The 25,954-nt window shown below is 34.7% G+C and overlaps 1 protein-coding gene across 1 annotated transcript in view; it reads left to right on the top strand.

The window, feature by feature from the left end:
* Positions 1-25,954, top strand: part of LOC149416900 (protein turtle-like) — a 359,283-nt gene that overhangs the window by 224,229 nt on the left and 109,100 nt on the right. Inside the window, exon 9 of the mRNA XM_089641342.1 lies at positions 5,583-5,713. Within this exon, the coding sequence (XP_089497468.1) occupies positions 5,583-5,713 (131 nt within the window). The remainder of the gene's footprint in view (positions 1-5,582; positions 5,714-25,954) is intronic.

The raw sequence follows: 25,954 nt of genomic DNA, 5'->3' as shown, positions 1-25,954 counted from the left end.
TCCGAATTTATGATGTCTTTCATTTCCACTATGCAGTATCGTATGCGTTCTTGTGTCAAATGGCTCAGATCCTATCCATCTGGTTTCTTGCACCGCCATTATGTCAATTTTATATTTCGTCATCTCCCTAGTGATTTCTCCTAGTGCTCCACTTCTATACAGCGTCCTTGCGTTCCAGGTAGCTATTTTCAAGTCCTTATTTCGTTTGCCGGGTCTTTTCCTAAGTTCAGTTGTTGTCCGAGGCTCTGTGTTAAAATTCGTACTCCATTTTATGAAACAATAATGAAACCTTATTATTGTTTCATAAAATGGAGTAACACCGTACATTCTTAAAACCTGTAAAGAAGAACTAGCGGGGCACCTAACCCAACTTATAAACTTCTCCATAGGCTCGGGAATATTTCCAAACCAGTTAAAGCTGGCAAAAATTATACCATTTTTAAAGAAGACTGCAAGAAGTGTATTTCTAACTATCGTCCAATATCGATTTTATCAATATTTTCAAAGGCGTTCGAGTCAATTATCAAAGATAGACTGATAAAATATATCTCTAGCAACGATATACTAACACCACAGCAATATGGATTTCCGAAAAACTCCAATACCCAATGCGCCACCTTCGATTTCATTTTTAACATTCAGCAGTACATAGACCAGGCCGAATATGTGGCAGCTATATTTATAGATCTGAAAAAAGCCTTTGATACGGTAGATCATGAAATACTTCTACAAAAAATGGAACATTTGGGGGAAATTGTCGGGAAATCTTTAAATTTGCTCCGAAGTTACCTAGCTGATAGATTTTGCCTTGTCGATAACGGAGGGAACCTAAGCGGCGTTGGAAAAATCACACGTGGAGTGCCACAGGGCTCGATTCTTGGACCTCTACTTTTCTTACTATACATCAATGATATAACTAAATGTGGCATCTCGGGAAAACTTCAACTTTACGCTGATGATACTGTGATTTACTACAATTGTAAAAATCTAAAGGAACTTGAAGGTCTAATGAATAAAGATCTCGCAAAGCTGGGTAAATGGCTTCGATTAAGCAAATTAAGCCTCAATGTTAAAAAAACCCATTACCTTACTTTCGGAAAAAAGATAACATGGGTATGAATATCATTCTTGGAAATAAAAACTTCAACATGTTCAAGTAACGAAATATTTGGGGTTACTCATAGACTCTAACCTCTCGGGGAACTCCCATGTTGAGAATGTAAAATCCAAAATTTCCCCGATAACCGTTGTATTTTATTGACTACAAGGTTTGCTTCCCACATCTTTACTGCGTGCAACATATTATGCTATGATCCACTCCCACCTGAGTTATCTAGTTAGTATCTGGGGAACCATTACCAAAAAAAAAGTCCCGAAATACAAGTAATTCAAAATAGAGCCGTACGTAATATATATAATCTGCCATGGGATACACATGTCAAAGATGTATACTCACAGACACAAATACTTCCTTTTACAGTCCTGCCAAAGTATAACATCACAACTGCTATTTTACAAATAATTCAACACTCCTCACACACCAACACTAAACCAGTCTTCAATTCTGACATACACCAGCACAAAACACGATCACAAAATCAAATACATTTATCGTCATCTACTTACACGACTAAATTTGGAATTAACTCCTAACAATACATTGCACATAAACAATATAACGCATTACCTAGTAATTTAAAACTTCCGGCAACGAACAAAACTTTTTTATACGAAACGAAAAAAAGAGACGTAACAGAAACATTTTTAATACATTTGTCTAATGAAATGCGTGTTTTTTTATATTCTTTTGTTATCAGTAATTTTAGTTACAAAAAACGTGATATGGGATTTTTATTTATTTTTTATGTTTGCATTCAAAATATTAATATTTAGAAAAATATATGTTTATTTCTAATAATAATATTTGAAAGCGTATTTCATCACCCTTCAAAAAGGTTTTTAGTTTTCAGAAATATTCAATTTTTTTGGATTTTACTATATGACAAAATACAACAGAGGCCTGAGGAGTTAAACTGGGTCGTGCCCAACCAAAAGCCGCCCGCAGGATCCTTCAGCTGATCCCTGCGGAGCGAGTTTTTAACTTCTAGTCGGTATTAATTAATTTTCATAGCTCGTACAGAATCCATATGTACGGTTAGCCATATTCATGATAACAATATTTAACAATATAGAAACAATATTTGTACAGATTTTACATTCTCACTGTGAAAACATTGAATACAAAACAAAAATTCTGAAACGCGTTTCCCTATGATGTTAAAAACTCCTTGGTTGTGTAGATCAACAACATAAATTTATAATATATACGCACTCCTAGAACTCCACCACCACAATCCCAAATAAAAGTTTAAAATATACGCACTACTAGAACCCCACCACCAAAATCCCAAATAAAAGTTAAAAATATTGGCACTACTAGAACCCCACCGCTAAAATCCCAAAAAAAAAAAATAATATAAACGCACTCCTAGAACCTCACCTCTACAATCCCAAATAAATGTATAATATGTACGGACTCCTAGATCCGGCACAATTCCAAATGACGTGTTCTGAGTAAAGCGTATTTAATGTTTTCAGCTTTCCTAATTTCTTTTGTCTCAACATTAATTAAAACTTAACTCAACTGAATCATCTGGATAGTGCAGACGTAATAATAATTTTGCTTTAATATAAATTAATTTAGTAGTGAAATTTTGGGTTCCAACCAGCGCATGTAACACCACCGGATCTCAAAAATCTGATGGTTTGAACGATTGCCATAAATCAAACTGCGGATATATTGCTTTGTAATTTATTCTACTGTGATAACAATGTACTTTTTAAAATCAACACGGCCACAAAATAAAACATGGCTATGTTACATTTTGTATAAATATAAAATACTGCATAGCAATATTTTATTTGTAGTAGTTATATTCCAGATATCTTGAAAATATCTTAAATTTATATAATGCAGCATACAAGTTTTTACTTTGTGATAGTAAAATCAATGTAAAGTTTTAAAATCATGAAGAATTTATATCTAATATAGTGTAAACAAAGTAATTAATCTTTATTTAAAAAAAATATGCACGTTAAAACTAATAAAAACAAAAAAAATTATTGTATCCACCTGTATCAAAAGCTTTCACTTAATCATTGGAGAAGCCTTAGCAATCATTTCAATGGCTTTAAATTTGATCAAATACTAGAAAATATTGAAAGATGAATTGTATCTGTTTGTTACATTTGAATAAAAAAAATCATAAACTATTTCCTTTGCGCAAATCTGACACTTTTCCGAGCGTGAAAATACAAATTGAATTCAGATTGGATTTCTTTTATTGCTTTTCTTTTTAGGGAATTTTTAAAGGATGTCAGAAAGTTATGAAGATTGCTTCCAGGAAAATAAATAAACCTACCTAAATACGTTTCAAGTGAATAACCTTTAATATTTTAATTTAAATCGGTTTGTATAGTACTTCTCTTTGTTTTTCGTAAAAACGAGTTGAATTATTATTGTAAAAATAAGCCCCGTTGGTCGCAAAATGTTGTTTGTTTATTATATTTGAATACTGTTGTTCATTGAAAAAAATCTTTAATATATTCAAAAATGAAAAATTTTCGTTGATGTTAGTTTTAAAATATTTTTTATTGATATTTTATAGGAAGTTTGTGGCTTTTCATCTGCTACTGCAATTTAACAACTATTTGTGTAAGTAAGAAAAATTAAGGAAGTTGCCTATAGCTGACTAATTAATTATCATAATTTATTTTGGAGGTACAACTTGTGTTGGGAATTTTAAAAGAAAATAATAAATACCTTGCGAAATTTAACATAAAAGACAAAATAATTTTAAATACTGGTCCTGGAAATATAACGATTCCCGGAAACAAAGCAAACCTGATTTTTTTTAAAAACAATCCTGACTCTCATTAAGTTTCGTGCTAAGAAATTAATATAAAATTACGAAGACAGAATTTCCCGAAATTTATGTTATTTTGCAAAAAAGTTTTAAAGCTCCAGGAAGACAGAATTTCCCAAAATTTATGTTATTTTGCAAAAAAAGTTTTAAACCTCCAGGAACAACAGAAGGAAAAACAGCCTTGTATATTTGCAAGAAAAACCAATCTTGTTCAATGAAAAATCGTTTTTCATTTTCTAATTCAAAGACGATTGGTTAATATGACAAGCCAATTCTAAACACAAAGCAATGCATACTGAAACGTTCTAAACTCCTGATATAAAGGGATGTTTTATTATTAAAACAATTCAATAAGTAATCGATTGATTATTTCAAAAATAATTACAGTTATTTAAATCTCTTTTATCTTACCTAACATAAATTATAATCTTGAAAAGAAATTTGGGTTTCGAAAATATGTAATATTTTTTTTGTGCAATATTTAAAGACAAATTATCACAATTAATAAAATTTGGTTCAAATCGAAAAAATAATATTCCATAAATTGTATAAAACTGTTGTTAGATAAAAACAGAACCGTTACAAATCACAACATCATAAAATAATTGATAAGGTTCAGCTAGGTTAGGTTGTGTTTTGATTGGTTGGGTTAGGTGTGAGGTTAGGTTTGGTTAGGTTAAACGTTTATTTGTTATTTTCATCAATGTTCTATTTTGTCACCGTCCCAAATATGACCACTATCCTTAGGTATATATTTTTTTGCATAAACTAACAATATTATAAATGTATCTCGAGAAATTGACTGAAGAAAAGTGGGTCATTTGTTATGTAAAACTTTAAAATGAATTCCAAAAACCAAATATAATAAACGAGCTAACTACAAATTGCATCCACTCTTAACAAAACAGATAATACATCGTTTTGTGAGGCGGGTGTAACGTTGTTACTCGTATATGTACAATCATAAAATGAAGAAAACCACAAGAAGTGCTTTCTGAGCGTGTTTTGAGATCAAAATATAAACCCAATTTGAGCCTATATTTCCATACAAAACTGTGTTTCACCGAAATTCAAATGGGATGGCGATATACAATTTCAGGCAAGTGTAAGAGAGACAAATTGCGACAAATGGTCTTTTTTTTTATTTTTATATTTACTCCACACAGGAGGCCCTGAAGAAAATAATTTCCCTCAGGGCCTATGTCATCTTTGGGGATGCTGTGTGGAGGGTCTTTTTGTGGAGAGGAAGGAGTGAACATGGGTCTTGAAGAGTCCCATGTTGTAGGAGGGAGGAAACACAGAGGCCGGCAGTTCGTTCCACAGCCGAGCTGTTGAACTTAAGAACGAATCATAGAAGCGACCCGTTCTCATGTGAAAAGTGTCAACTGTGTACAAATGTTGGGCGCGCGTTTGGCGTGTATCCCGACTACGCACCGGTGCCGAAGGGATCAATGACGCTAGTTCCTCAGAGCATCTTCCATTGTAATACCGATCGATAATAAAGGTCTAGAACCATTAAAAAAGTAAGGGGCACATTTGTTTACGTTCAAATTTGTTTAGAAGGCACAAATGAAGCTCGAGTTGCCGGCAAAGAAATGAATTAAACAACAAAGTAATCAATAATTTAAAACATTCGTTAATACTTAATTATTTCAGTCCCACCGCGGGTGACCATCAGCGTGGGGTCCAGCGAGGATCCGGGCTCCCTGAGAGAGGGCGGAGATGTTCAGCTGCTATGCAACACGGAGGCTAGTCCGGCGCCAGACAAATTCTCTTGGTTTAGAGGGGTAAGTTCTTACCAAATATTTTGCCAATTTACATAGTGCAGAAATGTAACACACAAACAACGAGTTCTTTTTTTTCAAATATACTATTTAAAAAAAAAACTTGTCAAAATTGGTCATTGAATTTACAGTCTTATTATTTCCCTGAGTATATTAATACAGAATAATAATTATTACTGTTATTTGATTCCGGTTACATGTAAGGGTAAATCTATATGCAGTAATCTATACCATAATGACTGCACGGTCAGCCGCATACCATGAATGACAAACAACCAATGTAAACGATACGTACGCACTTGTGTTTTTGTGATTGTGTTATTTAATTAGAGTTTCTAATTTTTTTCGAAATTTTATATAGATATTTGAGGCACTGTTGGAGCTACACTCCCTTTTTTTTATCAATTTTATCTCAAAAAAAATTATATTGTAAAAATATGTAACAAACTAATAATCTATTGACAAATAAATATGCTATATCATATTGGCATACCGTACAGGTACCGAAATCCACGTTCGAGTTTTTTGAATTATAAAGTATAAGATTTAAGATTTTATCTACATGCAGTAGCTCTACATATATGACTGCTTACTATTGAAGCTTAACAAAAATCATATTGGTTTACGGCAGAATAAATATTGATATTGTTTTGAGATCTAGAATAATGCTACATATTCCATCGAATGTAGGAATCTTAAAATCAAATTAGAAAAAATAAATCCGGAACTTACGATTCTAATGCTTTTATCAAGGTAACAACAAAATATGAGCCTACTTTTTAAAATTTTCTGCAACTAGGCCACATAATCTGTTTCCCACGTTAAGTGCAATGCTAGCTTCTATTTTTTCATAAGGTATATTTATATCAGTAAAACTGAGTGTATAACACTATTATTTTATTCCAATGTAGTCAGAATTCACATTGCTTTATTATCTCATACACTTTGAAGAACCAGAAATGCTCACAATTTAAAAATTCGAGCGGCCGAAATACGTTCCGAATTTATGAGGGCCGTCTGCATCTCAAATATCGCCTGATGCTATGGTTTTCACATATTCACCCTACAGGACTTCGTTTCCGTGGAGTTCGCTTATATTGCAGTCCAAATTTGTTTTTTCCGACAGAAAAAAATCCGAACTTCAAGTTTTCAAAAAATTTCAAAATTTCAATTTTTTTTAATGTTTCGCTCGGTAATATCCAAAGATATTACTCATACTAATATCTATGGTAATATTTTATTTGACAAAAGGTGATTTAATGTAATCGGGAACACGACCACCCGATGTGCGGTAGATTAGGGTTCAAGTTCTAGTAACCTCGAAGTATGTATTTTTGTGTTTTCGATTTCATTGTTTCAAGATACAAATTAGAAGAGATAAGTTGCCGCAAAATGTTAAATGATAAACGGTTTATCTGAAAATAGATGTTATTTTCGAATAATTTGAAACACATATTCAATCTCTACCCCGTAACATCCAAAAAGCATTAAAAAATACTCAAGTTTTTTGTTTGCATCAAAAAACTCCAAAAATTTGTTGTTTTTTTGACTTCTCTGTGTCCCCAAAACAATAAATACAACCATTTATTTGAGACGGGGTTATTCACTCTACTTCTGACATCTCTGATCCAACCCCTTCGAAAAATGATCAAGACAAAACGCGCTCGTTGACCTCTGGTGCCCAATAACTCATCCCTGGGCCTTACTGTTAACGATTTATCAACCCCGGGGGTATAATTCACCCCACTGACTGGGGAAGGACCCACACCCCAAGGAATATTTTAACCCACTGAGGTACCCTTCCTCCAATATTTGGGTTGATTTTGATCCCATCGGGGATCCTTTTGCCATCTATGGGACTTCTTTTACACCCACGAGTGTAAATTTGACCCCACGGGAGTATTTCCTGACTTTAGTGAGACCTTAGTGCGGTCATGTCACATGGTTTTCTATTTCTTTAAAAGGGAATTTTTAGATGTTTATGAACGTTTATGATTTCGTTACATATATCGGGATGTCGCGAACAACTATCAAAAATATTATTTTAAACAAAAAAAGAACCTAACTTAGTATTTAAATTCTAAGGAGGAACTTTTCAGAAACTCATAAGAAAGTCATAATGATAATTTTACGATTTATTAAAAATGTTTACTATTTATATATTAGCTGAAAAGAAGATTTTTTATTGAGGGATCAAAAGCTCACCGTAGAAGAGTTGTAAAACTATGATTCGTTAATTTTATAGACTGTAATTTATCGGTTAACGAAACTCCATTCATGTTGCATCGTTTTTAAAATTGACACCTCTTGTCAACTGAGATTCTATTGCCAGGAATTTTTGAAGACGTTTGTTTTGGAGGGAGAGATTTTATTATTATACCCATATTCGGACCATGCCTGATTCAGACCAAAACTAGAAGGTATTGCATAGATATTCAAAAGTCATTTTTCATTTGGTTCAGATATTAAAAGTAGCAGTATTTAAAATGTTTAATTATATTCCACCAAAAAGATATAAGTGAAGTTTTTTATACAAAAAAATATTTAAAAAACGTTTTCAAATCATTTATAACAACTTATTGCTTCATTTCATCTAAGATATTCGTTCAAAACGGGAACGTAAAATTAATTACTTAAGTTATAAACAGATACCTTTGTAAATATTTTTCTTCCACTTAAGTTAATAAAATAAAATAATTATACATTCGTTAATATTTGAATTATCAAAGCCATAATAGCACATAAGAATCTTTAGTTCATTAATTTATTTTTTTTAGTTCTTTAGTTTTTTTCTTCTTTAGTTCTTTAAATCATTAGTTTAATTTTGTACCCTGACGATGCTCGAGTGTAGCGAAACCGGTCGGTCTTAATAAAAATTCGTGGTTTTAAACAAAAAATATTGTTTTTATTTCATTAAAATGTTGAACCACAATGTGATTGCTTTCTACGAAAATATAAAAAAAATCTGTTTAAAATACTCATACGACAGTGTTTTAGGTTAAGACGCACAAAAAAAACTGAAACGATTCGCCGACGATCGCTCGAAAAATCACAACCTAAGTTGTTAAATCCATTACTATATGTTGTTCAACCCTCGGTATAAATTCTTATGGGAAGTTCGGGATAGCAATCATAATGCATACATAAACCTACAGGACCCTTTGTGCCATGCTAGCGAGGCTATTTGGCGGATTTTCCGGGAAATATCCCTTTCCCTTCCCCATATCTTTCTATTCCCTCGGGAACAATCTGAACCTTTTCATATTTTAACCCGGAACCTTAAATTTATTGAATATCTATGTATAAATAATACAAAAAGCGGTAAATTTTTACAACTGTAATAAGTCAGCGAAAGGTGAGTTTGCTGGGGATTCCAAATATTTGTTGGTCGTGTTTTTTTTTCATTAGACCAGTTTTTGCTGTCCGCTATTCAAATCACATAATTAGAGTGCATGCTTTAAGTGATTGTATGTTGATTTGGAAATGAAGGAGAGTGATTGAAATTCGTTTCGAAGATTGGCCTAAACGCCCGAAAGCCATGTTTCAATTGAGTGCAGAAAGAGTATTTAAGATATATTATCTTAACTACCTCCATTTTAATAATCTACCCATTTATTAAATGAGAAGGTTACAAGATTGATTCCTTTAGTGGTACATTAATTTATTTTCATTAGAATGGGCGGCGAAATGCTACTCAAACATACTTTTAATCATATTTCGCACCTGATCATGGACACTGTAGTGTTGTCCGAAACTTTTGCTAAAGAAGGAGGTGGCGCAACATGGCATATTAACCCGAAAATAAATCACCATAATGCTTTTGGCCGTAAAAATCTCAAATATTATAATTTTAATAATATTGTATTATTTCATTATTACTTCAAAATTTACTTAACGGTTTCATTTTAATTAAAATAAAATATATCACTTTGTATACACAACTATTTAATCAAAAAAATCGACATATTCCAAAATCATTGGTTTCTTCGCAAGGATAAACGTATATATTTTTTACTTAAAAACAAAATATATATATACGTGTACATTTATATTGACACAGTAACCATTGGTTGTGAAACTAGAAAGAACGTCGATTATTTTGATTAAATAATGGTGTTTTCGAAGTTATTTTTTAAAAATTAATTATTGAAGACAATATTAGCGATTTCTAAACGAAAATCTGAAACAGAAAAATCAGAAAAGGATACGGTCACATCTAGGACTCGAACCCAGGACCCTTGTCTTTCCGGGACACTGCTCTACCAACTGAGCTAATGGGACCCTATCCCCCTCGGTCACTTTTAACTGTATCATACTTCGAATAAGAACTACCAACATTGTCTTCATTTTTTCACCGCACATTTTTATTGGCAACTATCTTTATGTATGATCGCAAGATTCAACCCGAACTAAATTCAATCTAGATAGGGTCTTTTTAGATAAACCTATCTTATTTTTTTTATTTTTAATGTGCGACATCTATTGACTTTTCTGCAAGTCTAGAATGAATTTTTATTTTTCGGAATAATTTTATACAGTAAAACCTCAAATTGTAATATTTAATTATTGAAGACAATATTATCGATTTCTAAACGAAAATCTGAAACAGAAAAATCAGAAAAGGATACGGTCACATCTAGGACTCGATACATACTCGAAGTATGATACAGTTAAAAGTGACTGAGGGGGATAGGGTCCCATTAGTTCAATTGGTAGAGCAGTGTCCCGGAAAGACAAGGGTCCTGGGTTCGAGTCCTAGATGTGACCGTATCCTTTTCTGATTTTTCTCTTTCAGATTTTCGTTTAGAAATCGCTAATATTGTCTTCAATAATTAAATATTTCAATTTGAGGTTTTACTCAATAAAGTTATTCCGAAAAATAAATATTTTATTTAAATTTAGTATTTTGCTTATGAAAAAATTGAATATGTTTCATTTATAAAAAACGTGGCTAAGTCCATGACATTTTCTATTAAGCTTTATCCTTTATTGTGCGTACTTTCTGTAGAAGTATGTAAGTATATAGGAAAACTCACAAAAAATAAAAACTGAAAAAAATGAAACTGAAAATAGAGCTTTTCACACTCTCGTATTCCATTAGCCAACTATAAGAAAACAATATTTAAATTAAAGCCAAGCCCCAGGCCCAGTGGAAACCCTTCTGTTGGGCTGACCATAATTCAGGTTTGAGTATTACATGAAACATTCAGAGAGTAAACTATTCGGGACCGCACAATTGCGGCAGAATGGTCACCCTACCGTGAGGAACCAATGTAAAGCCTGATTTCACCTCTCGCTTCGTTTTAGGTAGGGTGACTAAAAATATTGTATCAACTGGTAATTTACAAGAATATCCATTAAAAAAACGAATTAAATTCAAAGTACACCATGGCATAAACCGACATGGCAAAATAATAGTATTAAAGTTTTAAAAAAATAGGTCAGCTAAAGTATTTAGTGTGAAGAAAAGTTGGTCAGCTCAAGTATATTATGTAAAAAAAGTACGTCAGCTCAAGTATCTAATGTAAAAAAGTACGTCAGCTCAAGTACCTATCTAATGTGAAAAAAGAAGATCAGCTCAAGTATCAATGTAAAAAAGTAGGTCAGCTCAAGTAGCGACAAAAAACATGTAATGGCTTTTTAAATTACTAAATATTAAATTTCCATTTAGTTTTCTTAATTGAATAAATAAATTAAATGAAATCTGGGAAGTGGAAAATATCCCACACTGAAATTACATGACATTACACAAATTTACATCAGTTAATATCAAAGATATTAGAAGAACGAGATATGCTATGTTGGCCGCCGAACCGTAGCCGGAGTACTACCTAATTAGGGTACTTTGAACGGTATCGGGACGTGTACGCACAGAAATCTGTTCTATGTATTAGTGCGGATACCTTAGCGCAAGCGAAGGTGTGCAGTAGTATTGGTGAACAAAACCGGCGACACTCGGCAAAACAATTCCACTCAGTACGAACTGCGCATAGCACATCTCGTTCTTCTAATATCTTTGGTTAATATGCGTTATAAATCTCGGTACCATGAATTTAGGATTTGGATTTAGTGATAGCGGTGTTCTCTCATTTCAGTCTGTTCCTGGAAAGGAAAGTTCAAAACGCAGTCCAACCTTTTTAAAAATACATTAAAAAAATATAACAGAATTTCAGAGCTAGTCCCGGCAGAAAAAAGTTCAATCCTCAGTCAGACAAAAAAAAATGACATAATTTTGAATAAATCTAATAATAAAAATGGATGTATTATAAAAGTGAACATATGGATTGATTTGAGTTAATTTTACAGGAAAATAAAATATGTGTTTATGCTATTTAGACAATTTTTGTAAATTTTGCATTAAAAAAAAATACGTTTAGAAATATATTAAATAAAGTACTTTTTTGGTACTGATATTTCATTCCCGTAATTGGCGGCAATTTTTAGTCGTTTTCTCAGTATTTACAATACTTGTTCGGCCAAGATTTTTGTTAAATATTAAACATGGAAAAAGGTCGAAAAGTATATAGGCCTCAGCACGGGTAAGCCACCCAGTGAGGCCAACATTACTAGATTTTACTGTGAAATATAAAATATTGTACCAAAATAAAATAAAAGTATCAAAATGCGGGTTGCAGAGCGGAATTTTCAAATTTAAAGTATAATCATAGATTGAAGGGTTGATTTCGAAAATTTTTACGTAGGCGTTAGTGTTCAGTACCATTAAGTGCCATAAACCATGATAGCTTCGGAAAGTTTTCCTTCATGGCACCGCAGTTTTGATCGTCGTAACTATACACTGCCACTCTTATCATTTTTATAAAACGAAGAAAGAAGAAGAAGACTGACTGTCATCGCAATTGAAACAATAGATATATTTTTCGTTCAAAAATATGTTATGTAATAATCGTTCCATTTTGAAATTCATCCCAGGCAAATAGGTGGTCATCACCATGAAAGAATTGTAGCTTGGAAAAATACCATTTGCTTTCTGAAAGGTAATTCATTAGGCAATCCAATAAGTACTTCACAAGCCCGCTAAAGAGCTGCTATGGGAAGTTCATGTATCCATCTGATATCCTTGAATAAGAGTGGTAGGTACTATCAGTACTCAGTACTCACTACTGAAAGATTACTGTTCAGAATCAAAACGTTGTAATGGTGGTTGGTGACCAGATATGAATACCCAGGTACTTTATAACCTTCATATTCTTCATTCCCTACCCTTCTACAATTCTTTTAACCTTACATATGAGGATTCATCCCAAGTGGCTATGCCATAGCCCCACTGGTTCCAGACGGAACTTTTGTGCAGTAGGTATTCACATAAAAACTCAATTCAGAGACATTAGACAGTGGAATACGGTACTAGGTTTTTCATTATCAGTTTATTCGTAAGGCGAGAATGTTTGTCTTACTCAAAAAAAATAAATAATTACTCGTCAAATGAGGTTTCTTATATAACTGGTCATTTTAATTGTTTTTAAATTGTTCCGCTCACTTCATCACCTATCACTATCAAACCAATCTCTTAAGAAGCAACGCATTAGTTACACAATCGTTGGTATTGAATAAAACCACCCCGTCCACCCTCCTCGTGGTCTTACCACCCCCAGATGAAATATTAGCCCCTGGTCGCGCTGCGGGGGTGGAGGGTGCCCCCGTTGCAAAAACTTAAACATTTAATCATTAGAGCCTTTCCAACTATTGATAACTCTCGATTAATTAAAACATTTCGGAATAATTTATGAAATTATTAATGAAGGTTAAACTGGAGCTAATAATTTGTTTCCCTAATAAGCAGCCTTACCATAGATAATTAATGATTTTTACTCGTTATGACGGAATGATTTATATTATGTTTGAAGGAGGGCATAATTAGTATTTACGTTCTTTAAAAATTGGCTGTGTGTTAGTTATGCTTTTCGAGTACAGTTACTCTATTAAATTCAGGAACCTAATAGTTATATATTTATTTAGCATACATAAACGCCCAGGGGACAAATATCATCGTATTAGTTAAAAATCTAGTTAATATTTTATTAGTTATGAATATGTACTCGTATTCATTATGGGTGACCTGAGAACTCATCAAAATAACAATTCAATACAACTTTAAAAAGCGCTGAAACAAAAACTGGATTAAATGGGTTACATATGTAAGACAGATTTATAGGTTAGTTTTTTCATCGATTTTAATGGGTTCACTTTTTAAAGGTTTGTTGAATTGTCATTGTGTTAAATTTTTATAGAACTAAGGATAACATGTTGGTACAGTTTGAAGGGGCATGTAAGATAAAATTAAGATTTTAAGAAAAATTTATTGATAAACTTTGTTTATAATAACTAATGGTACATATACCGTCTAATGGTACATATAAATTTGCGAACCGAAACGCGAACCAAGCCACGAATTACGGGAAAGGTACGAAGCAACTGCAATTGGCGTTTCGCGCCATTTGCAGTTGCTTTGTTCCGTTCCCATAAGTTGTGGCTCAGTTCGGCAGTTCGGCTCACTTATGTATACGTAGCATAAAATAACATAGGTTCCTAATATCTTGTTTGGTAAAAAATGAGATAATAATGCGTGCAACGTGCAACAGAAATCGATAAATTTCGTACTCCTTCCGTATTTATGTAGTATTACATTTTTGCACTTAGGTTCCGGATGGATAGATTATATCTTTTACGTAGGCAGTTCGCAGACGAGAGACATTAGTTGCGACAACAGTTGCGGTCGTAAAAATCCATTATGGTATATGGAGGTGTGGACACGAACGACGTAACACAAGGGAGACTTTTTTGTATTTGTGAATGTTACCAACTGTCGCGGGCGGCGCGCGCAAGTATTCGTGTTTTACGTGTGAGCGAGAATTTGGATACATTTATTTAGATATTATAGTTCCAGATTAATGTTTTCAAACTTGTGATTGGAAGAGAGGTTTAAAAATAATGTCAAAAACGTTTCATAATGACAAAAAATGTGATATTTTTTTGTGCGTTTACAATATTTCTAAAGGAATTTAATAAAATCAAAAACCTTAAATCTCTCCTGCAGATTTTTACTTTAACCTTTAACATATAAAAACAAAACATCGTGAGATAATTTTATACGTGACCTTATAACTTGTATGTACACATTATAATAACAGCTATAGTAAAATTATCTATATCTATCACTTATTTCGTTCATCATAATTTATTATTAAACCATCCAAATTATGATCCTGTTCAGAGAATTTAATTAACGTTTGACAATATAATTTATTATTTATTAACTGTTTTAAATTTTTACTCTTTTGCTCATGTGTATATATTGTTTTTGGTAAATAAGCATATTTTTACACAATGTTTCACAAGCTCTACAACAAATCCAAAGGGCAGCCCTAATTTTACGAAGACGTTTTCTAGGAAAAGTAATTTATTTGACTTGTTCCGTGGTGTATTATTAATGGTCTGTTCCATTTGCGTGAGATAATATTTGTACACGCTGTCTTTTCTTGGTGTATACGTGTACGTGATTTCAGACAGCAATTTTTTTTTTTTAAATTGAAAAAATCTTTTCTCTTCCCAACTAGCCTTAGTTCAACGAGGGATGTCGCATTACTGCCGATGGCTTATGAGCTTCTGAACGGTTTACCATCAATACCAGACATTCTGGCTAAAATAAGATTCTGTTTCCCGGATAATTTCACGTGTCTTTTACGGAAAATGGTGAGATTGCCAACGTCAATGATTATTATCTGTAAATTGTGCCCTAGCATTACTCCCAGCAAGAAAAGTAAGTAACGCAGTTTTTTGTGTCTGGTAAATGGAAATATAGTTTTCTAGGTGTTCAATGAATATCTGAAGTTGATAAGGTAATATGTTTGTTTGCATGCATAGTATGAATGGGTTGTGTTTCAGGCAGATTAAGTCTGTTTCAGACAAAACTGATTTTATCAACCCGCCGCCGTCTATAACTTGCAACATTACATTTGTGTGCGGATTTCTACTTGACGCGCGGGGGCACTTCTCACTTTGCACATGTTCCGACTAGCGACTGACGAAAGTTTTCTCCAAACAGAGCCGCTTTCACCGTGTGTCGAAAGTTAAATTGAAAATTAAGCCCTCACGTTGGTCCCATAATTGAGCAGACACCCGCTTCGGGCTTCTGAAATGAGCGCAGACCTTTGATGTGTGTTTTTGCTGAGGATTTTGAACGGATGATGCGGAGAGTACAGCCTTTGACCTGAGCCAGATGCATTGGAACGCGGATCTGACAAATCCAATGAACTCCCGACCTAACCTAACCACCTTCCAACGAAATATGAAAAAAAGAGAAAACCAATCAATAACTACTGAGATATTCTAAGTAGAGAGTAAAAGTATTAGCTATACTGTTGTAATATTGATAGGTGGCTAAAGCTTGAAAAAAGTGAATACCATGAAACATAAGTAGTTATTTCGTAAACGACTCTCAAGCCTGGAATCCCAGATAAATTTAACACATAGAAAGGATTGAGAAAGCGCAAAACCGTTTTCTACGATACTTTGATTTTCGGGGCTGTAGTCCCCATTTGAGTCATGAAGAGTTAACCTCGTGTTTCAGGATTTTGTCACCAGAAAATCTTAAAAATTCCGCAAACGTACAATTTTTCAAAAAAAAAAACACCTCTCTGATAGGTTGCCTGGAACATAAATCAATGCAAAACTATCTTAATAAAAACACACTTATTCACAGCGCTTCATAAATTTTTAACATGTAATTTAGTGAATTCAACTTTTTTAAGATGGCACCTCACATTTTGAAACCTAAAATCAGTTTATTAGATCACAATCAGATTAGTTCCATCCCCTCCCCCTCCCTTCCACTATCCTATCCCAATAGGTAACTATTTTCTCTTTTATATTCACTAAGTTAAGATACATCAGTGAAAACCTTTTATGGGTTTAGTTACTTTCCATATTTTACTCTACGTTAGAAAACGTTGTGATTTTTGGTTTAATAAATAAAAAGATTTAAAAGAGTAGAGGTTTGTTAATCGTCTTTGAAGTGATATTCTACAAGACTGGCGCTGTAGAAATTAGCCAAGCGCCGATTTTTCGAGTCATCTCACCTTACACGAAGATAACGTTCTAAAAAGTATCTCTCGAATTACTTTCACAATCTAAGGCTTTCCCTTATAAATATGAAATTAATTACGTTTCTAAGTTTAGCATAAAGAGAGCGCAAAGCTTAAGCTAATCCCACTTCTTCTAAAGTTCGCCTATAAAGCTAAATTAATGCTTTACGTCAGTCAGTTAGTACGTAAATTCTACACGAAACCTCATTAATAATACATAGGTTCATGTTCTAGCACCTTCCATAATTCATATTGCCCATTATACCGAGACCTTAATATTCTTACCAACTTATAAGTGAGGCTTTTCTTTTTAACTACATGTTTAAATTTTGGGAGGCGCCTCAATTGCCCCTAAAGACTAAAGTAATATTACGGTGTACCTGCATTGTATTAAATTTGAGTGCTGCAGTAATGTTTACTTTTAAGTTTTTCAAACCACAACCGTACCGAAAGTGTTAACTGTTGTTATTACTAATGTTCGAAATAAATACATTAACAAAAATCATCATTGCAGGAGACAATATTAACAACCCAAAATTTCTATATCATAGATATACTACATCTAATCTAAAACTACCGTTACTTTCTACCGCTTTCTACCCAGAAGACGATAAGTGATATTCTTATATTTAATTTTGAAGACAATATTAGCGATTCCTACGAAAATCTGAAACAGAAAAATCAGAAAAATATTCGGTCACATCTAGGACTCCATCCCAAGACCCTTGCCTTGCCGGGGCACCGTTCTACCAACTGAGCTAATGAGACTCTGAACCAAAGATATTAGAAGAACGAGATGTGCTATGAGCAGTTCGTACTGTGTGGAATTGTTTTGCCGAGTGTCGCCGGTTTTGTTCACCAATACTACTGCACACCTTCGCTTACGCTAAGGTAGCCGCACTAATACATAGAACAGATTTCTGTGCGTACACGTCCCGATACCGTTCAAAGTACCCTAATTAGGTAGTACTTCGCCTACGGTCCAACGGACAACATAGCATATCTCGTTCTTCTAATATCTTTGCTCTGAACTAATGTTTATAAGACAAAGTTTTTTTATGCATAGAACAAAAGATAACAAATTATTATAAGCAATAATTAGTCGCCTGAAATATCAATACAAATTAGCACTAACAAAGCCTTTCCAACAAAAATAAAGTTGGTTGTTTACAGGTGGAAAAAAATATAATAAGCAGTAATTGTTGATTGATTGTATTATTTGCACCAGAAGGTGCGGGTTCAATACCCGTTGGCGGCATTTATTTTTACTCGGGAGATATTTTTAATTCATATTGATATTTCAGGTGACTAATTATTGCTTATAATAATTTGGTATACCTAAAGATAGTTGCCAATAATAATGTGCGGTGAGAAAAATGAAGAGCATATTGGTTGTTTTGATTTTTTTGTTTCAGATTTTCGTTTATGAATCGCTAATATTGTCTTCACTTATTAAATATTACAAATTAGAAGTTTTAATCATTAAGTTTTAATGATTAAAACTTCTAATATTTCTAATATAGTTATTTAAATTTTTTTTAATTTCGGAGGTGGTCAATGGGTACCGCCGCCCCAGGAACCATACTCTGGGTTACCAACACCTCTGCCACAGGTCACCTTAAGTGGTTCGCTACGTTTGGTGACTTAGCAGGGGTGCCCGGGCTCATGGAGGGTTGTGCTTTCTGGATCACACTGATGAATGGGTCGGCCTATTTACTGGGGGGCGGGCCGGGCTGGGAGATGCCGGTTGAGGGAGATCCAGTAAACCGGTTATCGCTGTCCGGGCCGCTGGATAGTACAGGGGCCCGATCCTTGGGCTCGCAACCAAGGGTGGGCTGCCCCATCAGCCAGCGAAAAAACCCTGCCCCTGATGTTGTGCCGGTTCGTGACCGGTGAGGACCCAGCATCCAGCGTTTGGGGCGCACTGGGCGACCTCCACAGCCAGACTCTCCTGCCTATTGCCTGGAACCGCAGTCAGAAGAATATGCCTTACATTTGGTGTATCCAGTTGCTCCACTCTCCAGCTCCCTACCCAACCTTTTTAACCTAATCCTTCCCAACCCACCCTAAATCCCACAAACAAATAAAACAAACTTAAAAACTATGAATTCACAACCAATTAATATAAACTCAGCGACAGCGAACAGTAGGAGTACTCAGTGTGGACCGAGGATGAAGGTGAATTTCGCTAACATTCGCGGTCTGCACACCAACCTAACTCCCATCCACCACCACCTTCTTTCACAAAATCCCCATCTCCTTTTCCATACGGAAACTCAGATTGCCGAGCCCCCAGATACCTCGTATCTGAACTGCCCAGGATATCATCTGGAAAGCCTTTTCAGACCAAAAGGAGGTGTCTGCCTTTACAGCCGTGCTGACATCAGCTGCGCTCGTCTCGCAAATATCGAGAACGCAAAACACGAAGTGTTATGGGTACGTGTGGATCTCACCGGTATAATGAGAATTTATGCGTGCCTATATCGCTCACCAAACCTTGCCGAATCAGACACTGTTGAGTTGTTTAAATACTTGAGTGACACTGTAGATATTCTCTTGCCCCGTTACCCATCGACCGAGTTTGTAATCCTGGGGGACTTCAATGTTCATAATGAACAATGGCTGAAGTTCTCGGGCCCAATGAACTCTGCCGGTAGATCAGCGGAATTCTTTGCTCTTATCCATGGACTAAGCCAACTCATAGAATCTCCGACCAGAATACCAGACATCCCATCACATCGAGCCAACCTACTTGATCTGTTTCTCACTAATGAGCCACTCGGGTACAGAGTGGAGGTGACCGCGCCCTTAGGATCCTCTGACCACTGCCTGATTACCATCTCTGTCCCATCCTCCATGAACCGTCAACCTGACAAACATGTAAAGAGGAAGGTATGGCACTACAGGGCAGCAAAATGGGACGGCATGCGGTCTTTCTTCGGCGCCTTTCCTTGGAGTACTGTATGCTTTAGCTCCGAGAACCCATGAATTTGTGCACGCGAGGTAGAAGAAGTAATCACATCGGCAATGGATTGCTACATTACCTTCTCCATCAAATCCTCTGGAGCGGGCACAAAACCGTGGTTTGTCCGTCGCTGTGCTGAAGCTGTCAGACTCAAAAATACGGCTTTTAATGCACTCCGGAAGATTAGCTCCATGAATAACCTTTTGGAATACCGAAAACGGGCAAGGGATTGTAAGAGAGTTCTAAATAGAGCTAAGAGCAACCACGACCAGAGAATTGCGAAAAAGCTGGCTGACTGCCCCATTGGTAGCCGTGCTTTCTGGTCACTCGCTAGTTCGATCGGAATAAATTTCTGCAGAACTACTTTCCCACCTCTGACCAAACCTGATGGTCGGCTGGCTAACTCGGCCCGCGAGAAAGCTGAATTATTAGGCAAGTCTCAAGTTCGCCCAATTATTGAATTTGGAAGCCACCTTTGGGCTGGTGCCCCAAAATAATTGATGAACCTGCTTGAATCTGTTCAAAGGAGAGCGATCCGTCTGATTGACAATCCGTTGTTAACAGACCGATTGCCTTCTATAGTGCATAGACGCAATGTAGGCATGCTGTGTCTGTTCTACGGGTATTTCAATGGAGCCTGCTCCAAGGAGCTAGCAGCATTGATTCCTGATGCACCGGTGCACGTGCGCGAAACTCGACGGACACGAGCTGAACACCCGTTCACGGTTGACGTTGGCTTCATGAGAACGGGCCGTTTTTACGACTCGTTTTTGTGTAAGTCGGCTCGTATGTGAAACAAGCTACCGGCATCTGTTTTTCCTCCCTCCTATAATCCGAGCCTCTTCAAGGCCCGCATTAACAAATCCCTTCCTACAGCCCCTACCTTATTCCGCCTCACAACGCCGCCCAACCGGGTGGTGACATAGTTCCCCTGTCTGTACACTGCATAGGCAGGGATGCTTTTGTAAGGTGGGAGATAAAAAAAAAAAAATATTTATATAAAAAGTTATTCCAAAAATAATATATTCTTATACTTTATAAATAACTCAATAACTTTCATAGACTACCCTCAAATGGTAAGTACTACTTTAAATATCTGTGTCCCTCACTACCCTAAATGGTGAATACAACTCTAAATATCTGCGTCCCTCACTACCCTAAATGGTATACAACTCTAAATATCTGCGTCCCTCACTACCCTAAATGGTGAATACAACTCTAAATATCTGCGTCCCTCACTACCCTAAATGGTGAATACAACTCTAAATATCTGCGTCCCTCACTACCCTAAATGGTGAATACAACTCTAAATATCTGCGTAACTCACTACCCTAAATGGTGAATACAACTCTAGATATCTGCGTCTCTCACTACCCACAAATGGTGAATACTACTGTAAATATTTGCGTCCCTCACTACCCTCAAATGGTGAATACTACTGTAAATATCTGCGTCTCTCTCTATCCTCAAATGGAAAGTACTACTGTAAATATTGCGTCACTCACTACCCTCAAATGGTAAATACTACTGTAAATATCGGCGTCCCTCACTACCCTCAAATGGTAAGTACTACTGTGAATATCTGCATCTTTGTGGGATCTATCCACTGTGACAACCACAGTATTATTCAAATAACTCACCACTGTAATAGTAGTTCCAGAGAGAGGACGTACGTGACACCATGGTACCAGTATCAATAATTACTTAGTTCTGAATTTAGCTGGTATTATTTTTGTCTTCAATTTTTTATGGTTCTAATGTTATTTTAGCAATATTTAACTTACTTATGTACTCACTACACTTTTACCCTTTAATTATAATACATGTTTTATGTTTGTTAAATCCCTACGGGCATTCAATAAAAATATAAGTGTGATGGTTTGAGATATGTAGCTTAGATTTCACTGGTTCTAGTGGCTCATAAAGTTTATAGAGTCATTCAAGAGATGTCTCTAGTATGTAAATCAGTTTCACTCAATTGTATTATTATAATATTTTATGCGCTCAAGAGCTCAAATCTTAAATATCAAAATGCGCAAATAAAAGTGTAGTTAATCACAAAATACGTAAACAGTCTAGGTTTATACCTACAATAATATGTAAATACACGTTAACCTTAATTTTCATAACTGCTCCAAGGCTGTTATAAAAATATTTGTATTAATTTTGTATGACGTTTTTGTGCAAAATTACCTCAAGGGCGCTGTAGGTATTTTTATTGTTTTCATTTTATAAATACCTACTCTTTGGCATTAAAAAAAAATTATAAATGTGCCTACCTAAAAAGTAAGTCTTTCAGCCCAAATTTCAAACATCATTTGCACGTTACCAAGAAGTAATTAGTTTTCCGATAAGTGGATTAAATGGGTTAATAATAAAAGGAATGTTGCAATTCAAATCTAGCCACCATTTTTATTCCTTGACTTCATTAGCTATTCTAATGGACATGAAACTTATTATTCTTCTTTATGAATAACTAATTTTAACTATCGATGTTTTATTTAATAAAAAAAACTTTGAAATTATTAATCATTTATTGGAGGGTTTCGCTCTGTGGTAACTGGTAACCAACTTTCAGAAGAAAAATTACCTTATGCAAATGTTAGGATAATACATTCCTAAAGTCATGAACTCATGTAGGATCGCGATACAGAATAAGGCTTTCGGGGAAATATAAGAATAACTGCGCCGCAAAACAATTGCCCTTCGGGGACCGATAAAGTACGAATTAGAAAGCATAATAAAGAAGCGAACTTTGTAAAGTTTTAACTTGACAATGCTGGTAAGAATCAAAAGAATACGAAAGCTGTTTTTAAATTTATAAAAAATGCACTCTCAATTTTTTTACAATTATGTACTAACTTACCATCACGACGTTCCGTTGTAAGGGTGGGCAAGGAAGATGGACAACCATATAATTCTGTCTTGGCGCACACTCTTCGTTTCATTAGAGTTACGTACATCTCACGTACACGTACAGTGTACGTGCACATCTCTGTGTTCAGACTATTGACATGACCCGTATATAATTGTATCTTAGCGCACACTCCTTACTTTATAAGAGTTACGTACATTGTCTCACACGCACACGTACAGTAAACGTGCACATCTCTGTGTTCTGAATATTGACATGGCCCGTATATAATTGTGTCTTAGCACACACTCCTTACTTTATAAGAGTTACGTACATTGTCTCACACATACACGTACAGTGTACGTGCACATCTCTGTGTTCTGAATATTGACATGGCCCGTATATAATTGTGTCTTAGCACACACTCCTTACTTTATAAGAGTTACGTACATTATCTCACACGTACACGTACAGTATACGTGCACATCTCTGTGTTCTGAATATTGACATGGCCCGTATATAATTGTGTCTGAGCGCACACTCCTTACTTTATAAGAGTTACGTACATTGTCTCACACATACACGTACAGTGTACGTGCACATCTCTGTGTTTTGAATATTGACATGGCCCGTATATAATTGTGTCTTAGCGCACACTCCTTACTTTATAAGAGTTACGTACATTGTCTCACACGTACACGTACAGTATACGTGCACATCTCTGTGTTCTGAATATTGACATGGCCCGTATATAATTGTGTCTTAGCGTACACTCCTTACTTTATTAGAGTTACGTACATTGTCTCACACTTATACCTTCAGTATTCGTGTATATCTCTGTTTTAGGACTATTTACACTACCCTATATAATTCAGATAAATGTGTTTGATTGTTGTCGATTTAAAGTGTTATGAATAATTGTAAATTTATGTTTTCAAGTTGTTAAAGTGATTGTATTTTATGCATACTATAAGTTTAAACCTTGCTATTAGATATATTAAGTCTAATGAAAAATATGAACATAAAAGTGAAGAATGCTATTATTTTACGATAATAAACCTAATAGCACACAAAGATAAAGATTGTTTTTAAGAAAGTTTTTTTTTTTTTTTAAGTCGGAGGCGGTTTACTTACGTTCCCCGCGAGCACTTAGGCCATAGGCCCTTTGTACTATCTCCCATTTTACCTCATTCCCTTGTCAGTAACCCGGTCCCTTTTATGAAGTTCACCAGGGCTGTCATTGGATATGTGTCGATGTCTTCTGGTTCCACACTGTGTCTTCCCAGGTATCTGAGCCTTATTCCCAGCAGAGCGGGACATTGGCACCATAGGCGAATTGGAGTCTCTTCCTCCTCTTCACATTTCCTACAGATATTGGTGTTTTCCACTCCCAACGGTTGCATGTGTCTCCTGAGATGGCAGTGTCCCGTTAATAGTCCTACAAGTTCCCTCAGTGAGTTTCTGTCCATATCGAGTAGTTGAAAGTTAGTACCGATATAAATTACTTAGGAGTTGTAATAGATTCCAAACTCAACTTTAACAAACATGCTGAATATACCCAAAAGAAAATTGGAAAAAGATATCTTTTTTGGGAAAAATTCGCCAAAAACTGTCCGAAAAAACTGCAATCACCATTTATTACTCCATTATTGCTCCATATTTTAATTACTGCTCAACTATCCTATTCCTGTGTAATGACCGAAAACAAAATAAATTTCAAATTCTCCAAAATAGGGCAATGAGAACAATACTCAGACGAAATAGATATTCAAAAGTAAATCAAATTTTAAACAAACTAAATTCGCTAACGGTTAAATAGATGTTGACCTTGAACACGATGATATTTGTACACAAAATAGTAAACAACCTGCTACCCAAATATTTTTCAAATAAAATTTGTATACAACATGGACATACACAAACATAAAACAAGGACGTGCAATGAAATCAGGCTACCAAAAAAGGACAAGGCGAATACTCAGAATAGTATACTATATAAAGGGATGAAATACTATAACGCACTGCCTGAAAACCTAAAGTCTGCCCCAATTGAAAAGTTCAAGATGTTGTGTAGGAGCCACATCAAGCAAGAAAAAACATAGTATATTTATATGTAACAAATTAATTAGTCATCTGTAAATTTAAATGTACAAATTACTAAAATAAAAAAAATAAGAATACGACATACTATGCAAAAGAAAAGGACAGTATGTCACATGTCTTGTTTAAGTTCTGTTAATTAAAAATCTTATTTAGATATGTATGCAAAGTAGATCTTCCTTTATGAAAACCTTCAGGGGAATTGCTAAGTATTGAGGGAGATCATTGACAGACTGATTGAAGTGCCTAAAAAATAAAGCCGATTGCTTTCCTCATTTGATTTTATGACTTCCAACGATGGGGCACTTCGAAATTATTGTCTGTGAAAATGGCGGAGCGATTTAAAGGAAATTTAATGCAAACAAGTTTCATTTGCGCTTAGGTGGACAGAAAAAATTTAAAGCATATTTTTTATGTAAGTATAATATATTATAATATCTGAACAAAAAAAAAATTATATGTCTATTAAGACTTCCGGTTTTCCTTAGGTTTTTAGCAATGAATAAATTTTAAAGAGTTATTTGTAAGAGAAAAGAAGCAATAGGTCTTATGTGACGGTAAATGAGTGTTTGTGAGAGATTGACTATAATGCAAGAAAATATAAAAAAAAATCGTTTAATCATTTCTCTTCTGCTGAGATTTTAAGCACACGAACGAGTCGTAAAAAGAATCCATTCTCGTGTACAAAATTTATGTCAATCGTTTACGATTGTTAGCCACTATCTTCTGATTGAATGCTGATGTTTCTTTGGAGTACTAACCATTGAAATAGAATTAGAAGACACACATTATTCTTTCCTGTAGAGAACTCTACCAGACGTATTAGATACCGTTTTTTAACAGAGTAATGTGACTTAGCTGCGATTTGAAAAAGATCAATTGAGTCCTAATGCGGAAAAATAGCTTTATCGAAATAATTTGTAAAGTTCTAATCAAATTTCGCGCCATATATCCATTTATCACTGCAAAAATCATTAAATATCAACCACAGATGACACTACAAGGTGCAATAAAGTTTTATTTCATGTTTCAACATGTCTGGATTTATAATTTTCAAATTTTCAAATTTTACGTAAAATTTTGTTATTAAAACGAAAAAAGTTGAAATATTGAAAAATGACGTTTTTATTTTTCTTTTACGTGTAATGAACTAAAAATATATTAATGAATTGATTAAAATACATAAAACATAATATATTGTCTGTTAATTGAAATACCTCAAT

Source organism: Hesperophylax consimilis, chromosome 16 (assembly GCF_061612785.1).
Source record: "Hesperophylax consimilis isolate HC1 chromosome 16, BYU_Hcon_1.0, whole genome shotgun sequence".
Classification (NCBI taxonomy): domain Eukaryota; kingdom Metazoa; phylum Arthropoda; class Insecta; order Trichoptera; family Limnephilidae; genus Hesperophylax; species Hesperophylax consimilis.
Note: the sequence above shows the minus strand (reverse complement) of the source record. Positions and strands in the feature narration are given on the sequence as shown.